Genomic DNA, 25,993 nt, shown 5'->3' with positions numbered 1-25,993 from the left:
AAACCATTTTCATAATAATATACTTTTTAGTAGTATGTACCATAATAGAAAACTGCCATTTTAAAAAATAAGGGCAGCCCCCTGGGATCGTATGATTCACGGTGCACACAAACAAACCAAACAAACTATATTTGTTAGGTCTCATGAGCCAATTAACAGACAGAATTCTGTCTTTTGCTTCCACACTTCCTCCTGTTACAGTTAGAGCTGCAGTATTTCTGGTCAGGTGATCTCTGAGGCAGCACACAGACCATCATAAAATGGCAGTTCAAGGCAAGAGATGTAAAAGGGCAATATTTACTTAATATATATTACAGTTTGATAAGATTCTTTAATGCACCACTTAATTTGATATAAACTATAATAATATATAATAATATCTGTTGCTCAAATATTCATTTTGGGGGTTAAAATTTCCTTTAATGATAAGTCTGAAATAGTAGGGTCTCCAAATATAAAGTGATAACTCACTGCAAAAAGGAAGAGGCCCAGGTGCACCGCCCTGAGCCCTCAGCACGGGGAGCGGACAAACCGAAAAACCTTTTGGAGCAGGCAATCAATGAAGGCAAACTTCCAGCAGGCAATTAGTTCAGAATGAAGAGAGTTTATTGTGTCCACAGCCTTACGCATTTCTTAATCATAGGCTATCACGCATAAGGCTGTGGACACAATAAACTCTCTTCACTCTGATCTAATTGCCTGCTGGAAGTTTACCTTCATTGAGTGCCTGCTCCAAAAGGTTTTTAAAGTTTCCTTTAACCAGGATTAGAACCTCATGACAGAAATGATATGATACCCTCAAATGCAGTAAGCAAACAATCAACTCTATACACTGTAAAATGGCACAATTTGAAACACATTTTCGCTATGATATAGAACCGATTACTTGAACTGCTACCTGTTCAACTGGCTTGATCATGACCTGTTATACTTCTTATGGCAGCCACATACTATCACAAACCCCTTGTAATCCAATGTGAGTCTCAAAAGCAGTTGTACTTGGCCAGAACATCATTCTACTTACACTAGGCACCAAATCATCTTTAATCTTTATGCACAATAGCTAGGCAGACTTTAATTTATTAAGAAAAGTGAGTGCCCTTTGAAAATTGCTTTGACCTGCATTGCTGGAAAAATCCAAGGCAATTACATGATGCAACTGACAATCCCATTATGTGATTTGCAGTCTAACCTTTCTGCAGGTACAAAACACAGGCTACCTACCAAGTTCAGCACTGTTGCTAGTGGATAAGGATGAGGTTTAATTTTTTGTCAGCTCTTCCAGTCTTATACACCATTTCATAATTTGAGGCCTTGTTATTTGGGTATATATAAATAAAACATTTATTAACATTGGGCAAATGTGCCCATGGGAAGTTACCCATGGCATCCAATCAAATTGTTACAGTCATTGTTCTACCTGCAGACAGTGTCGGACTGGGATGCCAGGGGCCCACCAGAAAACCTTAGACTGCCGGCCTACTTTCCAAACTATTATTCCTTCTCTCCCCCACTTAACCTCTTTATTCTCCTAGTCTTTTATATCTACTTACTATTCTTCCATTATTAAACATTTTTAACCATAGAGAAATAGGGAATGACCATGAAATTAGCCAAATGGTTAGAAGCAAGAGGCCTTCTGACACCTGGGACCACTGGGAGTTTTCCTGGTATCCCGGTGACCCAGTCCGACACTGCCTGCAGCTCCCTGAAAAAAGCCAAGCACCGATTGGTTGTTATAGGTTACTATCCAAGGGCAAATTTGCATTAAGTACAGCCTAGGGACTAGCAGTATTCAGTACTCATAAGTTCCAATAAGTGGGAATGGGAGGACAAAGAGGTAAAGAGTACTATTCCTATAAAATATATGAAAGTGACAGTTGCCCTCTTTATACTGCCACCCCTAATTCACATCAGCCTTACCTCCACGCCAGTTTTAACTTTATTTCCAAGCTACCATACATATAGTTATTATACCATACATGTAATTATTAATCTTTATTACAATATAATGATACATGCTGAAAATAACACTGATTGGCCATTGTTCCATACATCTTTACAATTCCCCCGGCACAGGTTTAGTTTACTGGGTATTAGGTTAAACCGCTTGAAAATCAGGGCTGTGTATTTTTTTATGACTTCTGCCCCCTTTCCAAATCTTTTTAATGGATTTCACAACTTGGCTTGGGAAATAGCATCCTGCTTTTTCCCATGTGAGAAGTCAGGCAATACTGCAAAAGTCTGTCTGGAATCCGCAGCACAGCACACTCCCCTAAAGAGTTCACTTAGCAGGGTATTATTTTTAGCGGCTGCACACTGTTGGACTTGGGGCAGGAGTGACCTGCGGTGTTCAATAGGGTCCCGAACATTAAGAAGGAGTGTGGGAGGGAGGAGCCACAGATGTGTATTTTTATTTTTGCATGGAACTACTGTTAGCTTATGCAGTTAGGAGAACCTGATATCTTCATCTCTGTGGATCTGTTTACAGCACACAGCGCAGTACTGGCAGCCACTATGAGAAAGAAGGCAAGAAAGGTTGTGATCTGAGAAAGGAAAGTGAGTGAAAGCATTATATGTTCATTGCAGGAAAGAAGGTAATAGATTGGATTCAAAGGAAAGGAAAGGCAAAGTCAACGTAAAGGGGGACTGAAGAAAGCACCAGTTGACCATGATACATAAATGTATTATTCCCATGTAAGCTGAAGCCAAGCTCATGAAAGAAATTCATCAAATCCAGTTAGCCACTGGAGCTATGGATAGTTTAAACCATTCAGCACAACACTGAGAATACCAATATGCCCTCAGTCATGGAGAACGGGGATGAAGTGACTGGGAACTCAAATCTTGCCCTGATTCCAGACCAGAAGAAGTATGAAATCTGCCGGCAAAAGGATTGCTGCGAGCGGGTGGTGATCAATGTGTCTGGACTGCGGTTTGAGACCCAAGTCAGGACCCTCAGTCGTTTTCCCAATACTTTGTTGGGAGACCCAAGGAGAAGAATACGCTTCTTTGATCCCTTGAGGAATGAGTACTTCTTTGACCGAAACCGACCATGCTTTGACTCAATACTTTACTTTTATCAGTCAGGGGGTCGACTTCGCCGGCCGCCCAACATCCCTTTAGATGTCTTTATGGAGGAGCTATTATTTTATCAGCTGGGGGAGGATGTAATCAGAAAATTCCGGGAAGATGAGGGATTTTCGAAAGAGGAGGAGAGACTCCTTCCAGAATGTGAGTTCATGAAGCAGGTCTGGCTTCTATTTGAACATCCAGACAGCTCATCTGCAGCAAGAATCATTGCCATTATCTCTGTTATGGTCATCCTCATCTCCATTGTCATCTTCTGCTTGGAAACACTACCAGAATTCAGAGATGACAGGGATATTTCTTTACCGGTAAGATATATTTTATATTGTTTTCCTATAGTACAGCTATGGCACTCCAGGGTTTGAGGAGGTACAACTACCAGCATTCCCAACCAGCTAAGATTCACATAATTGGGTTAAACCTGGTCAACTCCCTGCTTAGGTTTAAATGATACAGCATTGTCATATGGGTCTCACCTAGTAAGTGACAAAGTCAACTGTAAAGGCTGGGCTATAACTGAGAATTCTCACAATGGTCAACAGAGAAATCACAATGGAGAATGACGATTGACAACTCTTCTGGGGTTATTTTGCAGCAGCTGACTATGATTAGTATTACAAAGCGCCTCCTGTTTTCCACTTAGCACTTTCTATTTTTATGGTGGAATTGCCCTGGTTCATTATCCATCTCATAAAAATATATTTGCTATGGATTTAAAAAGCTGCCTGCTGAACCTGCTATGAAGGCAAATATGTGGCAAAGTCTTTGATGCGAAGTATTTTTGTATGTCATACCCTATGACATCATTCAGTTTTATACTGAAGTCTCCCTCTGGGCTGACAAATGTCAACCTGAAGAGCATGCTGCATATAGTACATGTATTAAATTAAAAAATGTTTCCACCCTCACTGCAATAACATACAGGTTAATTGGCTCTTAGATTATTAGCTCCACTGGGGCTGGGAACAATGCGAGTGATGAACAAACCAAAGCAGTATACAGTTACAGGGATCTGTTAATCTGAATGCTAGGGAACTGGGGTTTTCCAGATTATGGATCTTTGTACCTTAAGCCTACCAAAAAAGTATTTAAACATTAAATAAACCCAATAGGATTGGATCAATTGTATCTTAGTTTGGATAAAGTAAAAGGTACTGTTTGATTATAATAGAGATAAAGGAAATAATTTTTTAAAAATTGAATTATTCGGATAAAATGGAGTCTATGGGAGATGGCCTTCCTGTTATTCTGAGCTTTCTGGATAAAGAGTTTCTGGATAACAGACCCCATACTTGTACCCCAAATTTTGCAGAAATCTATTTTCCGGATAACGGATTGCACACCTGACTAAGTATAGTCAAAAAATTTTAAATTCGATTTTTTATTACAAATATCACAGCTTGGAATCAAATACCGCAGCTCTGTGATAGACATCTGTGGTTCCTTACCCATAATGTACATCTATGTGTGCTAAATTGAAGGAGGGTTTTGCATTACTGAATAATGTGTATTTGTATACTTTACTTTACACAGAGGCTACAGGGTAGAGTAAGAGAGATTCAAATGGTCTCAGTTTGGGACAAGGTCAGGGCATAGTATCTATACTCAGCTTGTTATTAAGATAGACTCATACAGTATCTGATCTTTCCTGCATCAGTAGAAATAAACAGAAATAAACAATATGCAGTTTGTACTGGGGGCCCAGGGTAGATGCCCCATGTCCCCTGCGCTAAGAGCACTATTATATAAAACAGTTTCTTATGAAAGGCCTTAGTATAACCTGGAAGGCACACTTGGATCAGAGTAAACTCTCCATTAAATCCTAAATGTGCCTTTCCCAAAATATTGTGCATGCTGCATTAGATTGATAACTGAATTACACATGGCTGCTTATATAGGAATGTGATGTCAGAGAGCGTTTCTTCATCTTGAGGAAGGACTGCCCATATCATAGGGGTCAGTACGCCATGTTTTATACCCACAATGCAATGTTATTTTACATAATTATTGTGGCCAATTAGAGTTGCAGCTGCTGCAGTTGTGCTGCACAAGTTGCACCTTGCATTTGCAGAGTAAAGGTTGAGTCACTTCTGGAGACTGAATTCAAAAGAACGTTTGCATCTGATTTGCTGGGTGCAAGCCTGGTGTGCCTATTGATGCAATTTGGGAATCATAGAGATGCCACCACATCCAGGTAGCGATAGCTCAAGGGTTCTTCAGCGTCAGTAGGCGCATTTGAGCACCATTCATCAGATGACACAATTTGCAATATAGAAGCACAGGATCATATTTGGATGCAAGTACCACACTGAATTGCTTTAATATGGACTCTCCATTGTGTACATTTTGGAGCACCCGCAGTTATAAACATGTTGGTTAATGGCCCCTCATGTCTTTACCTAAGGTGGATTGGCCATGTAAGAAAATGTGTGTGGTCTTCCTGTATCTGAGTGGATTTTCTGCTCACGTTAATTGACTACTGGTGAAATTGACCCTAGTGTATGCGAATGTGATAGGAACCTTAGACTGTAACCAGTGCCGGGCCATGCTGGCTGGGTGCCCCAGGCAACCCAACCAGCCGTGACCCAACCAGCCCCCTCCGCTGCACACATAGGAAGCACGCACATGCGCACTAACCGGTCGACCTCTCCAGGTACGCTCTCCCCCTCCCCTCATGTATGCACGCATGCGCACAAACAGACGCATGGACTGGAGAAGAGCGGCACTCACTGGACTAGGGGTAGGTAGCAGTGAAAGGTATGTGCCTGGCACCCCTCAAGCTTTGCGCCCTAGGCACATGCCTACTCTGCCTACCCCTAGTTCTGGCCCTGACTGTAACCTTCATTGGGGCAGGGACTGTGAGTGATAAATAATTTCTATAAAGCCACAGAACTCACAGGCACTATGTAAATAAAGGATAATAATAATGCTCCTGCTAGATTTACAAGAGTATCCAATACAGCAATAGCTCACCATATTTGGATCAGGGTCGGACTGGGGGGCCCGGGGCCGGCAGGGACTGCTGTCCAGGGCCCTCGTCTGGCCCCCCTGCTACCTACTTTGAGGCGAAGCGCCACTCGGCATACTTGGCCAGGCGGCGCATCGCGCATGCGCAAAGATAACTAGTTCCCTAACTAGGTTCTTTAAAAACTGCTTGGGAGAGGGGGTCTGGCCCTGCGGGGGCCCGCTAGGGTCAGGGCCCACCGGGTATTTTCCTGGTGTCCCGCCGGGCCAGTCTGACACTGATTTGGATTTCAGGCTGGACCCTGATTCTCCACTCTAGGCCCCCCTAGAAGAATTGTGCATGCCTCTCTGGAGCACTGCCAGTACAATAAACCTAGACTTGGAAACAAATGGCCTCTTTGATAAGGAGATCCATCCATGGGAGTCTATAAAAATTTATATTTATGAAATATGGCATGTACATCAACTTGTGACCCACTGAACTAATGCAAAGTATATAATGCTACAAACGTATGCCATATTCCATGACACAGGGTGCAATAAATAAAATAAGCCTGATCAGTTTTTAGTGTTTTGGCTTTGGCCACTGTTGGTACAGACACACAGGGAAATATAAGACTAGTTAAATATACGCATACTAGTTAAATATATTTGAGCTGTATGTATGTGACGTTTTATATGTTCACCATGTAGTGAAAATCACTTACCCTGGTGGTCCAGTGGTGCGGCGGGGACGCCCGCCGCGCCGCTCCGTGTCCGGCGCCATCTTGGATGCCTAAGGATGCGCGCGCCTCCACGTCATTTAAAGGCGCAGGCTCGCTGGCGTGATGACGCCAGCGCGCAATGGCGCCAAATTTGAATTGTATAAAAAGCTCATTAGGGCTGCGAGACCTTGCCCGTGATAGAATCTTGTTCCTGGTGCTTTGTTAGCGATTCTGATTTCTGATTCTGGTTTTGACCCCTGCCTGGCTTTACGATTATCCTGACTTCTATATCTGACCCTTGCCTGAATATCGACTATCCTTCTGCTGAACCCTCCTGTCTTATTGATTACCCGGTTTTGACCTTGGCCTGCCTGATTACGATTGACTTCTGCCTGCCCCGACCCGGCCTGTACTACGATTCTGTTTCCTGTTTTGTACCGTGACCCTCGGCCCAAAAGACTCTGCTACCTGCCGTGCCCCTTTGCCAGCCAGAACATCTTGCCTTGTACCCCTCGTTAAGGCCAGGTGGTACCCAGGTAAGCTGAGGGCTCCTCCCGAAGCCCAACGGTGGTCACACTACTGGTGAAGCCGAGCCGAGACCAGGGTACTTGGCACCTGTTCTGGTATTGGGTGCCGGCCCTGACACACCACAGGTAGAAATTTCCCTTGCAGTTGTTTATGGCCACCTTTACTGCTAAATTGCTCCAGTGCAATTGCTCATGGCAAACAATCTGAACTTTGCTTTCACTTTCTAACTGGTAGTAGACTTAGCAAAACTATTTGCTGATGGATTGCTCTGCATAAGTGCAATTTAGCCCCTAGAAACTCTGTTCAGCAGTGACTCCGGTATTCAGCCAAATCCAAAAAATTAGAACTTAACCATTATATTCAAAAATATAATATCCCATAACCTGATCAACTGCTTTCTCCTTTGTTGACATGGGTGTAACTATTTAATAATAAAAGTGTAACCTCGTGGCAAATCTAACCAATTTGCCAATAGCAGTATTTTACCTCTACCCTTAAATATGTTTTATCTCTAATTACAGTCTCTCAGATATTACTAATGTTACTAGTGTCTTTATTACATGCAACTGTTGACAAAAATCTGTATAATGTCATATAGAAAGTGTGCACATGGAATGGGAAATATAAAGCAGTGTGTATAAGGTTACAGTTAGCAGACACACATGGACTTCAACTTCTCATGCTCAAGACTAATCTGTTTATTCCTGCTCAGTCAGGCAGACCTGGAGGAAAACCACAGAAAGGTATAAAGGAGCATTAATGTTAGCACAGAGGTACATTAAATGCTGTATGACCATGCCCATGTATATTTTTGGTGAGCTTTATCACCATGCATCCATTTAAAAAAAGGGAAAGGGCAACTGCTGGCTTTTTACTAAATTTGCTCAATTTTTTCCACACTAACATGGGGCATCTCTTGCAAGTGGAGGTCAATGAAATTATACAGGTCTGGGATCCGTTATCTGGAAACCTGTTCCAGATTACAGGAAGAGGAAGGCCATCTCCCATAGAATCCATTTTATCCAAATTAATTCCCTTTTCTCTGTAATAATAAAACAGTATCTTGTACGTGATCCAAACTAAGATATAATTAATCCTTACTGGAAGTAAAACCAGCCTATTGGGTTTATTAAGGGGGTTATTTACTAAAATCTGAATTTATCTAACTGTCCCAGTAAAAAAATCTTGACCAAACTCCCATGCCTAATTTTGTAAGTCCGAATACGGGGAGCATATCACCTCTCCAACACTCACCTCCATGCTGCACGTAACTTTCGTCCCTCCATAGATCAAAGAGCAATTTACGGAGCACCAGGAGTAGTGTTCATAAAATGTATAAACTTTAATAGTCAATTTTAAAAGGTTATTTCAGCATGTCAGCATTCATATTCATGGATCATACGCTGTAAGCGTTTTGTGGCGTTTCGCCACTTCTGAAGCGATCACCTTCTGAAGTTATCGCTTCTGAAGAAGTGGCGAGACACCACAAAACGCGCAAAGCGTATGATCCATACCTGATTTTGCCTTATTTATCACAAAATTAACTCGACTTAATCGGATCAGTAAAAAACTAAAAAATTGAGCTAAAACTCAAAATCATATGATTTTTTCTGGCTTTTCTCCCAAAAAGCTTGAGTTTTTTCAGAAAATTTTCAGAAATTTTTGGGCTAAACCCACCAAAGACCACAATAACTTCAATTTGGTATAGGTGCCTCTCCCATTGACTTATACAGGACCCCAACAGGTCTGATATTGGGAATTTTCGGAATCAGGTTTTTTGCAACATCGGGGTATAATAAATCTGGAAAAGTTTGAGGGTTTTTTTCTTGAAAAATTTGCTTTTGCCCCACAAAAGCCCAATCAGAAAAATCTGAGATTTAATAAATAACCCCCTTAATGTATAAATGATTTCCTAGTAGACTTAAGGCATGAAGATCAAAATTAAAGAAAGATCCATTATCTGGAAAACCCCAGGTCCCATACATGTATCAGTAGTGAACGGGTTGCACTTATTTACTATTCACCTTCTGTGCTACAGCCGTCCAGTCTTTTTATTTGTAAGACCTTTTTCCACATTTTAAAAGCCCTGGAAACAGTAGGGGTCACTTATTAAGTGCAACATGGGGTACAACAAAGTACAAAAAGGGGCAACATCTTGTTTTTCAGATTCTGCACCCTGCACACCTCTTTTTGGAGAGAAGAGGCATGTGTACCCTCAAAAAATACAGTGCTGCCTGCATTTTGCAGCACATGGAGTTGTCTCTCCTCTTGCCTCTTACCTGTTCCCTAACTTGGGCATCTTTCCGATACTTGAGGTAGGGAGTGCTGGTGGGCACAGGCCACAAAAAAACATGGTCATTACTGACAGATGCCATATGGCACGCAGTAAAGACTGGGCTGCCTTGTACCCTCTGACAATGTTCTCTGCACCTAGCACCACATTTCCAATCTGAGGCTGTAGTAAATGACCCCCAGTTTATATAACATATAGGAGATTGTTGGCCCAAAATTACAGCTCTGAGGCCCAAGGTTTGATTCCCACAACTTATGTTTGTCTGAGCAGGTTCATCTGGGTTCCTCAGTTCCCTTCATTAATACTAGTCTTTGTGTCTGTAATACGGAAAGTAGACTATGCAATATCCGGTCTGCATGAGTCCTTTTAATAACAGTTTTAATTACAAATTAAATATGTACTTGCAGGAGGAAATAATATATGTTAAAGGGAATTATGATGACTCACTAAAGCTTAACTAAAGAAGTAGGTTAGAAATGTTGTACATTGTGTTTTGTGCTTCTGTACCAGCCCAAAGCAACCACAGCCTTTTAGCAGTAAAGATCTGTGTCTCCAAAGATGCCCCAGTAGCTCCCCATCTTCTTTTCTGCTGATTCACTGCACATGCTCTGTGCTGCTGTCACTTACTGAGCTTAGGGACCCACTCACAATATACAGTACACATAGAATAGAAATGTCACAATATAAGGCTGATTAGTAATTAATACAGATAATTACTACATGGCAGCACAGAAACCAGTGCAATTAGCATCAGAATTTAATAATCAGCCCTGTAGCATCAGCTTATATTACAGGGGAAGCTCATTTTCTGCTGGATAATTAGTGACAACCCCTAAGCTTAGCTTCTCAACAGCTGCTCAGAGCCCACTGAGCATGTGAGTGTCACAGACACTTTTCAAGATGGTGACCCCCTGTGACAAGTTTGAAGTCCTGGATCATTGCTGCTATTGACAAGCTGAAACTTTAGGCTGGTCCAATCAGTTCAGTATATAAAATATGACATTTTAAGCAACATTCATTTTTAGGCTTTTGTTCTCCTTTAACAACATGGGGACCAGTTTATGGATAATGACCAGTGGCATAACTATAGAGGAAGCAAACCCTGTGGTATAATTAGACTTTTCTTTGATGTGTGGGGCATTGATCATGGATAATTTCATTTACTTAGCCCTATGTGTCATGGAAAAAAAATTTCTGCAGTGGAACATTTTCTTACAAAGGTGTCTGTTCTGAGTCTGGCTGCTGTTTGTCTGTCCTGAAATAAGCCCTTTTGGAATGAAGGCCTTTTAAGAATATATCTCAAGTGTGGTGCTGTCTGTTCATCGAATTTGTTCTCTCAGTCTGTCAGTAGGTCTGTCCCAAAAAATTAGTGAATTTCAGGCGTAATTCGCAAAACGGCGAAAAATTCGCGAAAATGCACCGGCGTCAAATTTTTGCCGGCGGCGTCCATTTTTTTGATGCTGGCTTCTGTTTTTTTTGACGCCGACGAATTTTCGCCAGTGAATTTTTGCGGCAGTTTCGCGAATCGTGCAAATTCACCACAAATTCGCACCTGGCGAATAAATTCGCCCATCACTAGAAAACCTGTCTTATTTTGGGTTCATAGGATTAACTATGAACCCATAGTGTGTACATCAGCTCTGGACTGTGATTCAAAAAAGGTCCTGGCATTTCTGATACACAGATGCCCAAACAGGCCACACAAAGGCCCAAACAGTCCCCCACCAACCTAACAAATAGTGACTGTCTATATGCAACTACAATATATGCAACAGCAGCCCCTTTGGCATATCCCAGAATGCACAGATTGCCAGTACGGGTATGATGTATAATGGTGTTATCAAGACTTCATATCATTTATTTGCTATTAACCTTTGTTTCTTTATTTTGGGGAAATCCATAACTGTCTGAGCTACAGAGGCAACCAGGGAGTCATGGGGCTGTAGCCCAACACATGGGGGGGGGCTAGGCGTTGAACATTTATATTATTATTTTTTTCATTTTGGGTTTAAACCCTTTTTTGTGTCCTTTCTCCCTCCTTATCCTGCCCTGTCTTTAGTTCTCCTGAGTGGGCCCTTTTCCATGGTATATTTTTAGAATTTCTGTGTACTATAAGGTATACCTTATAGTTACATAGTTACATAGTTACATAGTTAAATTGGGTTGAAAAAAGACAAAGTCCATCAAGTTCAACCCCTCCAAATGAAAACCCAGCATCCATACACACACCCCTCCCTACTTTCACATAAATTCTATATACCCATACCTATACTAACTATAGAGCTTAGTATCACAATAGCCTTTGATATTATTATTATTATTATGTTTACAAACCCTCTACATATTTCTGATTCTCTGCATACATATTAGGTAACATATGCCTGAAACAAAGGCATTTGATGTGACTGTACCTTGCTGAAAGTACCCCCCAAACCCTGCCCCACTCCCTGGCGAGCCCATTTGGGTTTGCAATTCAGATATCTCCCAGGATATAGGGTAGATGAACCAAGCTCAATGCCAAAAGTTGCTTATGATAGATGCTTCAATCCTCCCATAAAAGATGTACCTCACATCCAAAGTTAGAATTATAGGTAGGAGAGAGGAGAGCACTTCAATGCAGATTTACTGCTGTGAAAAGTGTTTTATTTAAAGACTTCTTGACACGACATAATGCCCTTTCTCAAGTGTAACCACAACAGATACCACAAAGTAGCATCCCCCCATAGTGAACAAGTGTCCATTCATTCACATTCATTCACATTCATTCACTTGGAAGTCGCAGGTGTCTATAGTTAAGATTAATGTCACATTGTCCATATATGTATCCAACATAAGGCTTTGGATACAAATATGGACAATGTCACATTAATCTAAACTATGGACACCTGCGACTGTGGTTACACTTGAGAAAGGGCATCACAGCCCGAAACATGTCGTGTCTAGCAGTCTTTAAATAAAACACTTTTCACAGTAGTAAATCTGCATTGAAGTGCTCTCCTCTCTCCTACCTATAATCTCCCAGGATATTTGGGAGAAATGGAAGTCATTGGGTCTCACATCACATCTTTTAAGAAGGGATGCAAGAAAATATTTGACTGAATACTACTGATGCACCGAATCCACTATTTTGGATTCGGCCGAAGCCCCTAATCCTTCACGAAAGATTTCAGAATCCGAATTTGCATATGCAAATTAGGGGTGGGAAGGGGAAAGCATTTTTTACTTCCTTGTTTTGTGACAAACAGGCCCATATTTGTGGAAAGGCCACCTAGGCCCGGGCCTAGGACGGCAGGATTTTAGGGGGGCGGCATGCTGCCCAACCACACCCACATTGGTTCAAAAACACTCATTCTTTAAATCATTTTCTAAATTTCACGTGCGACAATCCCAATTGCTCCAGTCCAGATTATGAAAATTTGCACAAATAAAGGGGAGGGGACAGGAGCGACGAACGGACGTGGGCCTAGGGGCGACCACTATGTAAATCCAGCCCTGGTGATAAAAAGTCACGCGATTTCCCTCCATGCCCCTAATTTGAATATGCAAAATAGGATTTGGATTCAGTTCGGCCGGACAGAAGGATTCAGTCGAATCCTGATGAAAAAGGCAGAATCCTGGCCAAATTCTGAACCGAATGCTTGACATGGTGCATTTATCACTTCTCAACCAAGGAAACAGTTCTAATTTGAATATTCAACACCTAAAACTTGCCGAGTTCATTTACAGGTCAATGGCAGAGGTCCGTTGAACAATTTAAATATGTTAATTGCCTTCCTGTCATTTGAGTTTTTTTCGGAGGGAAAACTCGATTCGAATTCGATTCGAATTTTCAGGTTGGGACTATTCGATCGAAAATTAGACGTTCAATTTTTTTCTTAAATAACCTCCCATTCGAGTTTTGAGTGTATTCAAATTTATTACAGTTAAAAAAAATTCACATAAATTCGAAATTTGACCTTTTGATATATCTGCCCATTAGAGTTTTAGAGAAAAAAAACCCCCACATTTTTGTTTGCTATCAGTGCTGCTGCATTAAGATATCTGTTGTCTAAGGGCAAAGACACACGCTCAGATTTGGGGAGATTTAGTCGCCCAGCGGCTTCTTCGGGGCGACTGATCTCCCTGAACTGCCTCCCGACGGCTAAAATTGCTGGCAGGATGGCACTCGGAGCGATTCGTTTTCTGAAGTTACCGAAGTTTCCTCGTGAGGCAACTTCGGGCGACCTTGGAAAACTCAGCACATCAATTGCCATCCCACCGGCGATTTACATTCTGGCCAGGGGGAGGCAGTTTGGGGAGATTAGTTGCCCCAAAGAAGAGGCGACTAATCTCCCTAAAATCTGGGCGTGTTTCTGCCCTAAACAAAGCCATATTTTGTTCAATAAAACCTTGAATAATTCAATTTAAATTACAGAAAGAACCCTTATCTGAGGTCCAAGCAAGTCCCGAGCATTTCAAATAGTAGATGCCAAACCCGTCTGTAGAAAAAATCCAGCATTTCTGAATGTTTAGCTTTATGTAAATATATTTAGGTACTTTTCTTGTGTAACTGTAACTTCTAAGTGGGCCAGTTGTGCAAAGCCACCGCTACCTTTAATTTTTGCATCACAGTGGAAGATTTATTAACACTTGAGTTTTTTCACCCTGTTCAATTTTGAGTGAAAGTGCTTTTTTTTCCTGACTGTTTTTGCATCTATTAAATGTTTTAAAACGGCAAATTGCTGTTTTTTCAAATACTGTTTTTTTTAAATTTCCCAAGGTCTTTAATGGTAAAAGAAAATCAATAGAATTGTTGCAAATATGCCAAAAACACAAACAAATATGAACTTGTACATGATAAATTCTGATAATGCCTATACATGTAAAGTTCACGCTTGACATGCCATTTTTTTTCATACATTTTTTGGAAAAAAGAGTAAATACTGCTGTAGTTCATGTGTAAAAATGTGGCGGCTTTGTGCTGGTTGCCAGAGCTCTGTAACTACTGTCTACCCTAAAGTCTGTCATTGCCTGTAGCCTGGGTGCAAGCGAAAAAAGATTGATGCAACTAGTCTTCAGGTACCTCAGAGATATTGTATGTCATTTCAGTTCAGCTACATACCTCCCAAATGTCCGATTTTTTAGCAGGATAGTCCCGATTTTGACAGCTCAACAGTCCTGGGTTGTTACTAAAATGTTCCGAGTTTCTCTTGAACAGCCAGAAAAAGATACAGTGTTTCTGACTTAATTTGCTTTTGGCAGAGAGCCCAGAATACATGGCAGGCGCACTTAGACACTTTTGTAACAATTTAAGATAAGCAAAGCAGTAATTGTAACAATTTAAGATAAGCAGGTCTCTTTGGGAAACTGTGACTTCAGGCTTAAAGGGCAAGTCACCTTCATTAGCAAAACTGTAATAACACATAAAAACCACAGAAATATGTTCAAACTTTCATAACCTGCCAAATTTTGTAAAATGGACATGGTAATTAGGGGGTGTGGCCACAAAAACAGGCGTGGTCAAACAATTCTCGCCACGCTACACGCGGCAAATATTTTTATCCCTCTTTCTATTTCCAAAATGTTGGGGGGTATGCAGTTAGAGGTCTTTTAATAATTGTAATTAGTATTTACTGTTTAAGGAATATGGTGCTCTTTCCTCATTAATGGGGAACTCCGGCTTCCAGGCCCACATAACACAGAAACCCCTAAAATACCCATCACCATTATCGGTTTCTTCAAAAAGTATGAATAAATTCCATTTTCTAGGATGAAATTCAGCTGTTTAACAGTTCTTCTCTTTCTGCATCATTTGAAATCCTGGCAGGGAAGGAGGGACTAAACACTGATGATACAAATTGTAACAACTTCTCCACAGCTTACAGACAACATGCAGGAACTACATAACCCACAATGCATTGCACTGTGATGTTCTGTTCCTTATTGAAATCACATGTGCAGGGAATTGTGGGGTTTGGAGGATGCAGACTAAAGACAGATGGCAGTTGATACAAAGTAACAGTAGTCAGCCAGCTCAGCAAAGTAGTCAGACAGATCAGCAGAAGAGCAGAGGGCTAGGCTTAAGGAACCTGCTGAGAGGACAGCAAAGCTAGAATATTGCTGGAATGCACTTATTATAGATTCATGTGTTGCTTTAAAACTTTTTCCCGTGCATACATGTATTGGGAGTAGGGTTGCCACCTGTCCGGTTTTGACCCGGTTTTGAAGGGCTGCCCGGGTCAAAACTTCCTGCCCCGTTTTCCAAAAAAGAAAAACTGGGCAGGATTCCCTTGATTGACACCGCCCCTGGCGTCACAACCACGTCCATCTACGTCATTTCCACCCCCTTGATGTCACGGCCCATCCCCCTGCCCGGTCTCAGTCGTCTGGGAAGGTGGTAACCCTAACTGGGAGTGGTAGCTGAGCAACACATGAAGGGCACCAGACTAATTTGCCCAATAAACCATTTTGGCACCCTGATCTCTAGCTGTGGAATCACGTGTAGAACAATAAAAACAGGGGCTCTGAAGCTGTCACCCAAAGCAGTGGACGGGAGCCCAGCCAGATGACTAAAAAGCACCTATAAAATCTAAAACCCAACATAGTCTCGATGTCAGAAATGGCTGAGCAGAAATTCCAGCCATTCTCAATCAGCCACCCTTTTAAATCACTCATCGGATATCATAAAACTCTACCAAGCACAGTCAGTATGTTCAGAGCGTTACCCTTTGTGAGCGTAATGAGGGCACTTTGCATAGAGGCTTAACTATTCAAAGGGATGCGGATGCTTGATGGAGGCTGTATTACTAAAATAACTGGGATTTTATTAGCTGGAGATATTTGGTAGTCAGCAATTATAGTGACGGTCTGTTGAAGTTTGAGCACCTTGCTCTATATAGATAAGTGAATACAGAATTTATTTATTTTTTTTTTTTAAAAAAAAACCCTTTAAGAAAGACGTTTTCAAACTTTTGTGTCATAGCATTTTTTCTTGGCTTCTTCTAGCTCAGTAAAAACCCCTCGCACTACGAATGCACTAATTCACTAAAATGCAAAGTTTTGTCCTGGGCCTCAAACGCTGGTGACTTTTTGCTATCGTTACTTTGGCTGTGCGAGCATTTCATAGCGAAGATGCTCTAGCGTTCATTTGTGCCTAGCGAAAATTTGCTAGTGATCTTTGCATACGGCGGGTAATTTAAAGTTGTATGGACGTCTTTATTATAAATGTTGGTGCAAATGCTTGAAATTACCACTTTTTCTTATACATAATAAAGACAAGAGAGTTAATATAATGCCCTATACAGGAGCCCACTGTAAAATGAATGTTCCATATGTTATGAAATGTCTGGAGAAAACCGGTTACCCAAAAAAAATTTAAGTCAGCCAAAAAAAAGTCAGGACTTTTGCAGGCAATTCCGCTTCAAAAAAGTCGCGAGCGTTTTTGGAACTTTAATGAATTTTCGGCACACAGGATATGATGTAAATGACAGAAGATTGAGGAAGATCTTCTTTTAAGCACTTTGCCTGGTCTGAGGTTTAATGAATTTGCAGAGTAACGATCGTTCGTCCAGAGTGAAAATTCGCCTGACAATAGAGTTTGAATGAACGATATCGATGGTCCCATTCGCTAACGAATTGGCGCCTGCACCTATTAGGGAATTGGCGATGTCCCTGCGGGTGGCAATGCTGGTGAAAAGTCACTAGCCCCTAACTGTGGTGTAGTTCCTGGATTATATAAACCAGCATATAAAACCAATTGGCCTCAGTGGTGCATCACCCCAGCAACCAAATTAGCATGTGTGCTTGATTCAAACAAGCCATTACTTTTAGATTATCATGAGAGTATCCATGAAAAACATCCCAGGAAAATTGAAGGTCCTGCAGAGGTTCTGAATGATATATCTGTAGAAACAAGTCCAATCAGCTGAACTGGCTGTGTTTTTCTTGAAGACGTTTCACTGGTCATCCTACTGGCATTCTCAATTGAGAAAGCCAATCGGATGACCAGTGAAACGTCTTCAAGAAAAACAGAGCCAGTCCAGTTGATTTGACTTGTTTCTACAGATATACCATGACCTGGATGAATGAGAATCTTCACAAATGTTCTGAATGATGCCTAATTTGAGTATACGTTCTCTAGATGAGTAAGAGGTAGAAAACTCCTTAGATGAAGCACACGGGAATTAAAGACCCATCTGGATTTGTGGGGATGATCAAGGTCCTATGACAGTGGTTGTCTGGCTTTTTATATTGAAGCCCCACCTGGCAGTCCAACGTTTCGGTTGGGCCCCCCATACCTAATAACAAGGTTACCGATAAAGAAAAACAATGATGTATCAGTGAATGAGCCATAGTTTCAAGAACTTCTAGCACACCTAGAACATGCAGAACACTGAAGATTTTATTCCAATTCTGGTAATACAGTGGAGAAAATCCAGTTTTCTCCTGAAATTTCCATCTTTATGAATACTCGATAGGCTAAAGCTTAGCCACTGGCATTAAACCAGCAGTCACTGAAATGATTGCAGAGAGCAGCTATGTTATGCTGTAAGGCATCTCTTTAAAAAAACTTCGACTTCAATACTTCGCCAACTTAAACCTGCCGAAGTGCTATGTTAGCCAATGGGGACCTTCCAGAGCAATTTTCGAAGTTTTTTATGTTTAAAGAAAAATCGTACGATCGTACGATAAAATCGTTCGAATCGTACGTTTCGAAGTACGTTTCGAAGTACGATCAGAGTACGATCGGTGTACGATCGTACGATCGTACTACGATTGTATGATGAATAAAATCTGACTTCGAATTCGAATGTCGAAGTATTTTCCACTTCGAAATTCGACCCTTGATAAATCTGCCCCTTAATCTTTCCATGGGCACAACCTGAGCATCAGCCTAGTGTGGCACAATATCACCTGCAAATCACATGGTCACATGAACACAAAAAATATTTCACCGCAGGAAAGGGAAGTCACATGATCTTTGGAATGCATTCTACTTGCCAGAAATGTTTATGGACATTATAAAACCATAAGTAAGTAGAGCTTGAGAGATATAGGGGGTTATATACTAAAACTTGAATTTATCTGATATTTTTATTAAACCAAGCTCCACCAAACTCCCATCCACGATTTTATCTTATTTATCAATAAAATAACTCGAAAATGTCTGATTGGTAAAAAACTTGCCCGAATCACTTGAACTTTTCGGGTTATTGTCTGAAAACCCTGAATTTTTTAGATTATCAAACGAAACCGATCATGATATCTTCAAGTTGCAAAAGGGACATCTCCCATTGACTTATACATGACCTTGACAGGTTTGAGATGGTGGATTTTCAGATTCAGACTTTGCAGCTTCGGGGTATAATAGATCTTGAAAAATTTGAGTTTTTTCCTCTTAAAATATTGTTGGCCAAAAAATCTCTGGCTAGAAAAAACCTGTAATCAATTAACTTCAGGATAATTCAGATTAAATCCAAATAGTGCTCCTTTCATGACATGTGCAAAGTGTCCTAAGTCTGGTTTCTTTGGCTGTGAGTTCCTGCACAGTGGTGGTGGAAAATTATTTAGCTCCAGTAAAGTATCCAAAATGTTTTAGCCCAGTCTGAACTTAGGGCCACTACAGCCATCTTTATTTCCATCCCACACAGATTGTTTTAGAAAGGAGTAGCATAGTGCTTCATTGTGGCCTCTGGGTTGATACACAAGAGGGCATAAGCAGGCATTTTGGAGCAGAAGAAAGCCCATTTGGAATGCAGTCAACTGAAAGCATCGGCATGGCTAGTGGAATTTTACACACTACTCCAGGTGCCCTTTAACTCTATCAACTGCTATAGGATCAACAATGTTCTACCAAGTTTATCTTAGTATTCGAATTTCAGACATAATAGACAGCTGGACTGTCCTTCCCTTCTGAGACAACTACAGCTAAAGAATATTTCACCAAAGAACAATGCCAAAGCAGAGAGGCTTTTGATTGGATGAATAAGAATGGGTTTAACTCCTTTAGTTATGTGCTTAGAATCTACAGCAAAGAAGTATCATATTGCTAACACCATACTACTATTATTATAGTAATAATGAGATAAACTCTGAAGAACATTGCTGATCCTATAGCATATACTCTTGGATCATTGCCAGGCTATGTGTTTACTAGATCAAAGACAAGGAGGAACCTGAACCACTATATTGATTTTTGTCTGAATCTAAACTGTGTAGCAGGCCATGTTCACATCATATGCCCAAGTGAAAGCGATTCCTCCATCTTTATGAGTTATCTAGATAGCATTTCTATTCTTGTCTGGATTAACACCACTCTCTAGTGTACCAGCATCTTGGTGTCACTTAATCTCAGGAGTTTATTGGGCTCCAGAGCATTGGCGCGTATCACTCTGTGGAGACAGAATTCATGTAATTTGAGATTATCTTGTAAAACTTGTAACAAAGACGATTTTGGCCTATCCTAATTATACCCTATTTCACAAATCTCATGGAGCTATCGTCCCAAATAGGTGATGTAAATATGTTTTTGGCCACCGCCAAGATCACTTCAATAATTCTGTGATAAAAAGGCAGGAAAAAATTTGGAAAAAACTCTCTGTCATACAAAAGCAAAGCCTTGCTATACTTTACTTCTCCAACTGCACCGATGAGTGCGAAAAGAATAAGGGACCAACTTCAGGAACAGTTGCTCCCACACCCATGAACATAGGGCAGAGCTGGATAGAAAAGTTGGAGCCACCATCTGTAGAGAGGAGAAATTACAAATATCAGGGTTGGAAAGAATATGAGAATTCTCCACTGTTCCATAAATGTTGCAGGGTCATTGCTATGATTGTGGTTCATGCATCAGAACTTCTGTAAATTTGAAGAGCACTGAGAACAATTCTGAAGAGCAATAAAATACAAAAAAAGTATTTATGTTAACGGCTTTAACGGCATATTGTAAACCAATAATGGAAGTAGAAAGCAGATTTATCAAAATACTAAATATAATGGTGTCAGCCCCTGCTAAAACCTTTTGGCATGCCAGTAGTCTTTCTAGATCTTACATCTTCTCCCTCTAACAATCACAACACAGGACACATCTCCCCATCCACCCAATGCATTAAACGAATAAGACTCTTATCTCGCCTCGCCCATCCCCCTTGTACTTTATTACTATATAATTTATATATGATAAAACAAGAGCTCTTCTTAAAGGGATCCTGTCATCGGAAAACATGTTTTTTTCAAAACGCATCAGTTAATAGTGCTGCTCCAGCAGAATTCTGCACTGAAATCCATTTCTCAAAAGAGCAATTTGATTTTTTTATATTCAATTTTGAAATCTGACATGGGGCTAGACATATTGTCAATTTCCCAGCTGCCCCTGGTCATGTGACTTGTGCCTGCACTTTAGGAGAGAAATGCTTTCTGGCAGGCTGCTGTTTTTCCTTCTCAATGTAACTGAATGTGTCTCAGTGGGACATGGGTTTTTACTATTGAGTGCTGTTCTTAGATCTACCAGGCAGCTGTTATCTTGTGTTAGGGAGCTGCTATCTGGTTACCTTCCCATTGTTCTTTTGTTTGGCTGCTGGGTGGGAAAATGTAGGGGGGTGATATCACTCCAACTTGCAGTACAGCAGTAAAGAGTGATTGAATTTTATCTGAGCACAAGTCACATGACTTGGGACAGCTGGGAAATTGACAATATGTCTAGCCCCATGTCAGATTTCAAAATTGAATATAGAAAAATCTGTTTGCTCTTTTGAGAAATGGATTTCAGTGCAGAATTCTGCTGGAGCAGCACTATTAACTGATTCATTTTGAAAAAAAATTTGATTTTTTTTTCCCCATGACAGTATCCCTTTAAGTTATAGCTAAAAAGAAAGGTACAAAGGCAATAGACTATTATAAAACAAAATGGAAGCAGCCAAAGGGTAGACAGTTGAAGTCAGAGGGAGAAAAATAAAGTGGGAATGGGGGAAATCATAAAAAAATTGAAAGATATAAAGAAAGTACAATTGGATAAAAAGTAATAGGAAGAACATTCCATTGGTAAAATTATTTACATCCTGCTTAACTAAGCTGGGGTCTGATAGACAACAAACGCAAATAATACTGTCTATTTGTAGGGATCAATAATAAGAAATCAGAAATACAAATGTCTGACTCCAAAATAAATGTACGAGTCATCTAAATCTAAATGTAGGCTACTGTATATTATGATTATATGATACTATTGTTAATAATTTAATAATGTTAAAAAAAATCTGTAATCTGGATCTTCATACCTTAAAGGGATACTGTCATGGGGAAAAAAATTTTTTCAAAATGAATCAGTTAATAGTGCTGCTCCAGCAGAATTCGGCACTGAAATTCATTTCTCAAAAGAGCAAACAGATTTTTTTATATTCAATTTTGAAATCTGACATGGGGCTAGACATATTGTCAATTTCCCAGCTGCCCCAAGTCATGTGACTTGTGCTCTGATAAACTTCAATCACTCTTTACTGCTGTACTGCAAGTTGGAGTGATAGCACCCCCTCCCTTTCCCCCCCCAGCAGCCAAACAAAAGAACAATGGGAAGGTAACGAGATAACAGCTCCCTAACACAAGATAACAGCTGCCTGGTAGATCTAAGAACAACACTCAATAGTAAAAACTCATGTCTCACTGAGACACATTCAGTTACATTGAGAAGGAAAAACAGCAGCCTGCCAGAAAGCATTTCTCTCCTAAAGTGAAGGCACAAGTCACATGACCTGGGGCAGCTGGGAAATTGACAAAATGTCTAGCCCCATGTCAGATTTCAAAATTGAATATAAAAAAATCTGTTTGCTCTTTTGAGAAATGGATTTCAGTGCAGAATTCTGCTGGAGCAGCACTATTAACTGATTCATTTTGGAAAAAAAATTTTTTCCCATGACAGTATCCCTTTAAGTGTGTAAACATTAAATAAACCCAATAGGCTGGTTTTGCGTCCAATAAGGATTAATTATATCTTAGTTTGGATCAAGTACAAGATACTGTTTTATTACTACAGAGAAAAAAGAAATACTTTTGAAAAATTTGGATTATTTGGATAAAATGGAGTCTATGGGAGATGGCCTTACTGTAATCCAGAGCTTACTAGATAACTGGTTTCCAGATAACAGATCCCATACCTGTATATAGTTTCTACATATTTACTATGTATATATGAGACATATACCGAATAACAAATGTATTTCTTTGCAGTTCTAATGCTTATATAAAGTAGATGTGTTAACATTCTTGAAATTATGCAGGTCTCATTTTTAAAATGTTTCCCTTTTTTAAGAAGAAGTCTGGTAATTTAATTTAGATCAATAGTGACTATATTTTCAAAATGTGTGATGATTGACTTTTTTGTTATAAATAATCAGGATTTTTTTTCTGTTCTTGCAGGTACATCCTCATCGAGCTAACAGCACACACCATTTTAAAGAAAAAAACCCCTTCGAGGACCCTTTTTTTATTGTGGAGACCATCTGTATCTGCTGGTTTTCCTTTGAGCTTTCAGTGAGGTTTATTGCGTGCCCTAGCAAGGCAGCTTTCTTCAAGGACATAATGAACATGATTGATTTTGTGGCCATCATACCATATTTTGTTGCGCTGGGCACTGAACTTGCTCGCAACAAAGGAGTGGGGCAACCTGCAATGTCTTTGGCCATCCTCAGGGTTATCCGTTTGGTCAGAGTCTTCCGTATCTTTAAACTCTCACGTCACTCTAAGGGTTTGCAGATCTTGGGACAGACATTGAAAGCCAGTATGAGGGAATTGGGGCTGCTGATATTTTTCCTTTTCATTGGGGTTATACTCTTCTCCAGCTCAGTCTACTTTGCTGAGGCTGATCATGCGGATACAAAGTTTACAAGTATCCCTGAAGCATTTTGGTGGGCTGTGGTCACCATGACAACAGTAGGTTATGGTGATATGTCACCTGAAACAGTAGGTGGGAAACTGGTTGGGTCTCTTTGTGCCATTGCCGGTGTGCTGACCATCTCCTTGCCAGTGCCAGTTATTGTATCCAACTTTAGTTATTTCTACCACCGAGAAACTGAATGCTCAGATATTGGCCAGTACGACCATGTTGGGTCATGCCCTAATGGTCCTCCACAAACCCCAAAGACAAAAGGAAAAGACAAGAGTCCTATGATAAGCAAACTTAGAAGTATAGTCACCAATTCCAAGGCAGAATTCCTAGATGGACTAGGTCCTCCTGATGACAGACAGTTGGTTCCTGGCCAGCCCTCACATTTGATAACGGAAGTGTGACATTGGAACTCTAACATGTCTTCACTTAATGCCGTCTCTTCAACCCTTGTCTTAAATTATAAAATTTACAATGAAGAGTCAGCCAAAGAACGTTTTCTTTTTCTCTTTGGTTTCCAACAAAGAACACTGTTCAGTGAGACAATCTCATCCAGAGATTGTGCACATTTTCATAATGGAACTTTAAAAATTGTTGATTTATTTATAAAAAAAATTGTCACACAGCTGAAGATAATTTGTAGTTTTACAAGCAGTATTATAGGCACCAAAGAGCCATGTTGGTGAGACGTGAAGCAAACTTAAGCACCTGCAGAAGGATAAATTATGATGGACTGAACCTCAAGTGAGTACACTACATGATCTGATATTGTCTGAGCCATAAATGCCCAGTAGATCTTGCACTTTTTTATTGGTCAATAGGAGGCTTTGTACCAACCAGTAAAGGATGCTCCATGAAGATCCCGAATGGGACAGCTGGCCATCAAACTGACATGAAACTATGAAACTGCAGACATGTCCTATTGAATTACATGTGCAGAAAAAAAAGCCCGTGGGGAACAGCCAGAGGAGAGAAGACTCAAATAACAGCAAATGACTGAATACATGTCTGCAAAGGTAATTCAGGGCCGGAATGCAGAATGAGCAATAAGGTGCCCTTTTAAAAGCACATTAGTTGCCAATCCGAACATTAAAAATAAAAAGATAAAATTAAGACCACGCATGTTTGGCATTAAGGTTCTACAGCAAGTTATCCCATCGTGACTAGAAGAATTTTCTATGAACTTTAAGACTGGAAAGCTGTGCTCTCAATCAGATGGAAAAAACAGAGAACGTTAAAATTTGAGAAATAAATACGTTCAGTTTGTTAACAATATCAGGGTTTACAGTACGAATACAAATATGATCTCTAAAAAAACCAATACATGGGAAGGGGCAATTGCTATCTATGATTGTTCGCCTGGTCATAAAGGGGCAACGTACACCTACCACATAAGCTCAATAAATAGGGCTTTTATTAGAAATGCATTCTGCCTATTGTAAATTTAAAAAGTATGTATAGGTTTTGTTATTTGTCTTACTAAGCAGTGTAGAGCAGTGAAATTGAAAGCACTTTCATTTTACACTTGATCCCATCTCCTTAGCTTTTCAGAGTAGTTTCATCAGCCAAAGATCTTAGTTAAACCCATGTATAATAAACTTTTAAATTATGAGTAAATCTGAAACATAGATCTGTTTCTTGGGAGTAGGAAGGGGATGTGGTTAGAGTAAACTCAAAACAAGAATCATTAAGTACTTTTTAATGACATAAAATAGAGATCTTTTTAAAATTAAGATAGGCAGAACTCATTTTACTACAAGTCCTATTTATGTGACTTGTGTATGTTGCCCACTTAATAGGTTATTGAATTTGTGTTATTGAATTTGTGCCCTTCTGGTTATTAAACTGCTTTTTTTATAAGGTAACCAGATCATGTAAAAACTCACAAATGCATTTAGACAATCCATGTAGAAGTGCTGCACTGAGTGGATTTCATTTTAATGCAACCAGTCTACACTGGTAGCTAGCATTTATTCAAGGTGCCCCTGATTTCTAAAGTGATTTGGTTACCTTGCATTAGGGGTCCCCAACATTTTTTTTACCTGTCAGTCTCATTCAAATGTTAAAAAAGTTGCAGAGCAACATAAGTATGCAAAAAGTTCCTGTGGCTAAATACAAGCTGTGATTGGCTATTGGTAGCCCCTTTGTGGACTGACAGCCTACAGGAGACCCTGTTCGGCAGCACACCTGGTTTTATGCAACCACAACTTGCCTCCAAGCCTAGAATTAAATAATAAGCACCTGCTTTGAGGTCACTGGGAGCCACATCCAAGGTGTTGGTGATAAATGTGTTGCTTACGAGCTACTGGTTGGGGATCACTGCCTCATCTGGTATTTAAATGTAGAACATATTGATTGGCTGAACTTAAAATCTCAAAAACAAACCCTGCATATAAGATCTCAATCAAAATACAGCTATGAGAAAGGTACAAGTATATCCTGTTAACATTCAGGGGAAACTAGTCCAGACAAAGTGGCAACTCTATCTGCTTACTTTATATAATCGGATGTCCCAGTAAAAGCCTTTAGAAGGAGCTTTTATTCACTCACTTGTGTGTG

At 40.2% G+C, this 25,993-nt stretch overlaps 1 protein-coding gene across 1 annotated transcript; it reads left to right on the top strand.

The window, feature by feature from the left end:
- Window positions 1-2,176: 2,176 nt before the first annotated feature.
- Window positions 2,177-24,784, top strand: kcna7.L (potassium channel, voltage gated shaker related subfamily A, member 7 L homeolog). The gene is made up of 2 exons (XM_018226380.2): window positions 2,177-3,398; window positions 22,969-24,784. The coding sequence occupies exons 1-2, from the start codon at window positions 2,799-2,801 to the stop codon at window positions 23,836-23,838; spliced, it is 1,470 nt and encodes a 489-aa protein (XP_018081869.1). The 5' UTR covers window positions 2,177-2,798; the 3' UTR covers window positions 23,839-24,784.
- The last annotated feature ends 1,209 nt before the right edge of the window (window positions 24,785-25,993 follow it).

This window comes from Xenopus laevis, chromosome 7L, assembly GCF_017654675.1.
Source record: "Xenopus laevis strain J_2021 chromosome 7L, Xenopus_laevis_v10.1, whole genome shotgun sequence".
Classification (NCBI taxonomy): Eukaryota; Metazoa; Chordata; class Amphibia; order Anura; family Pipidae; genus Xenopus; species Xenopus laevis.
Note: the sequence above shows the minus strand (reverse complement) of the source record. Positions and strands in the feature narration are given on the sequence as shown.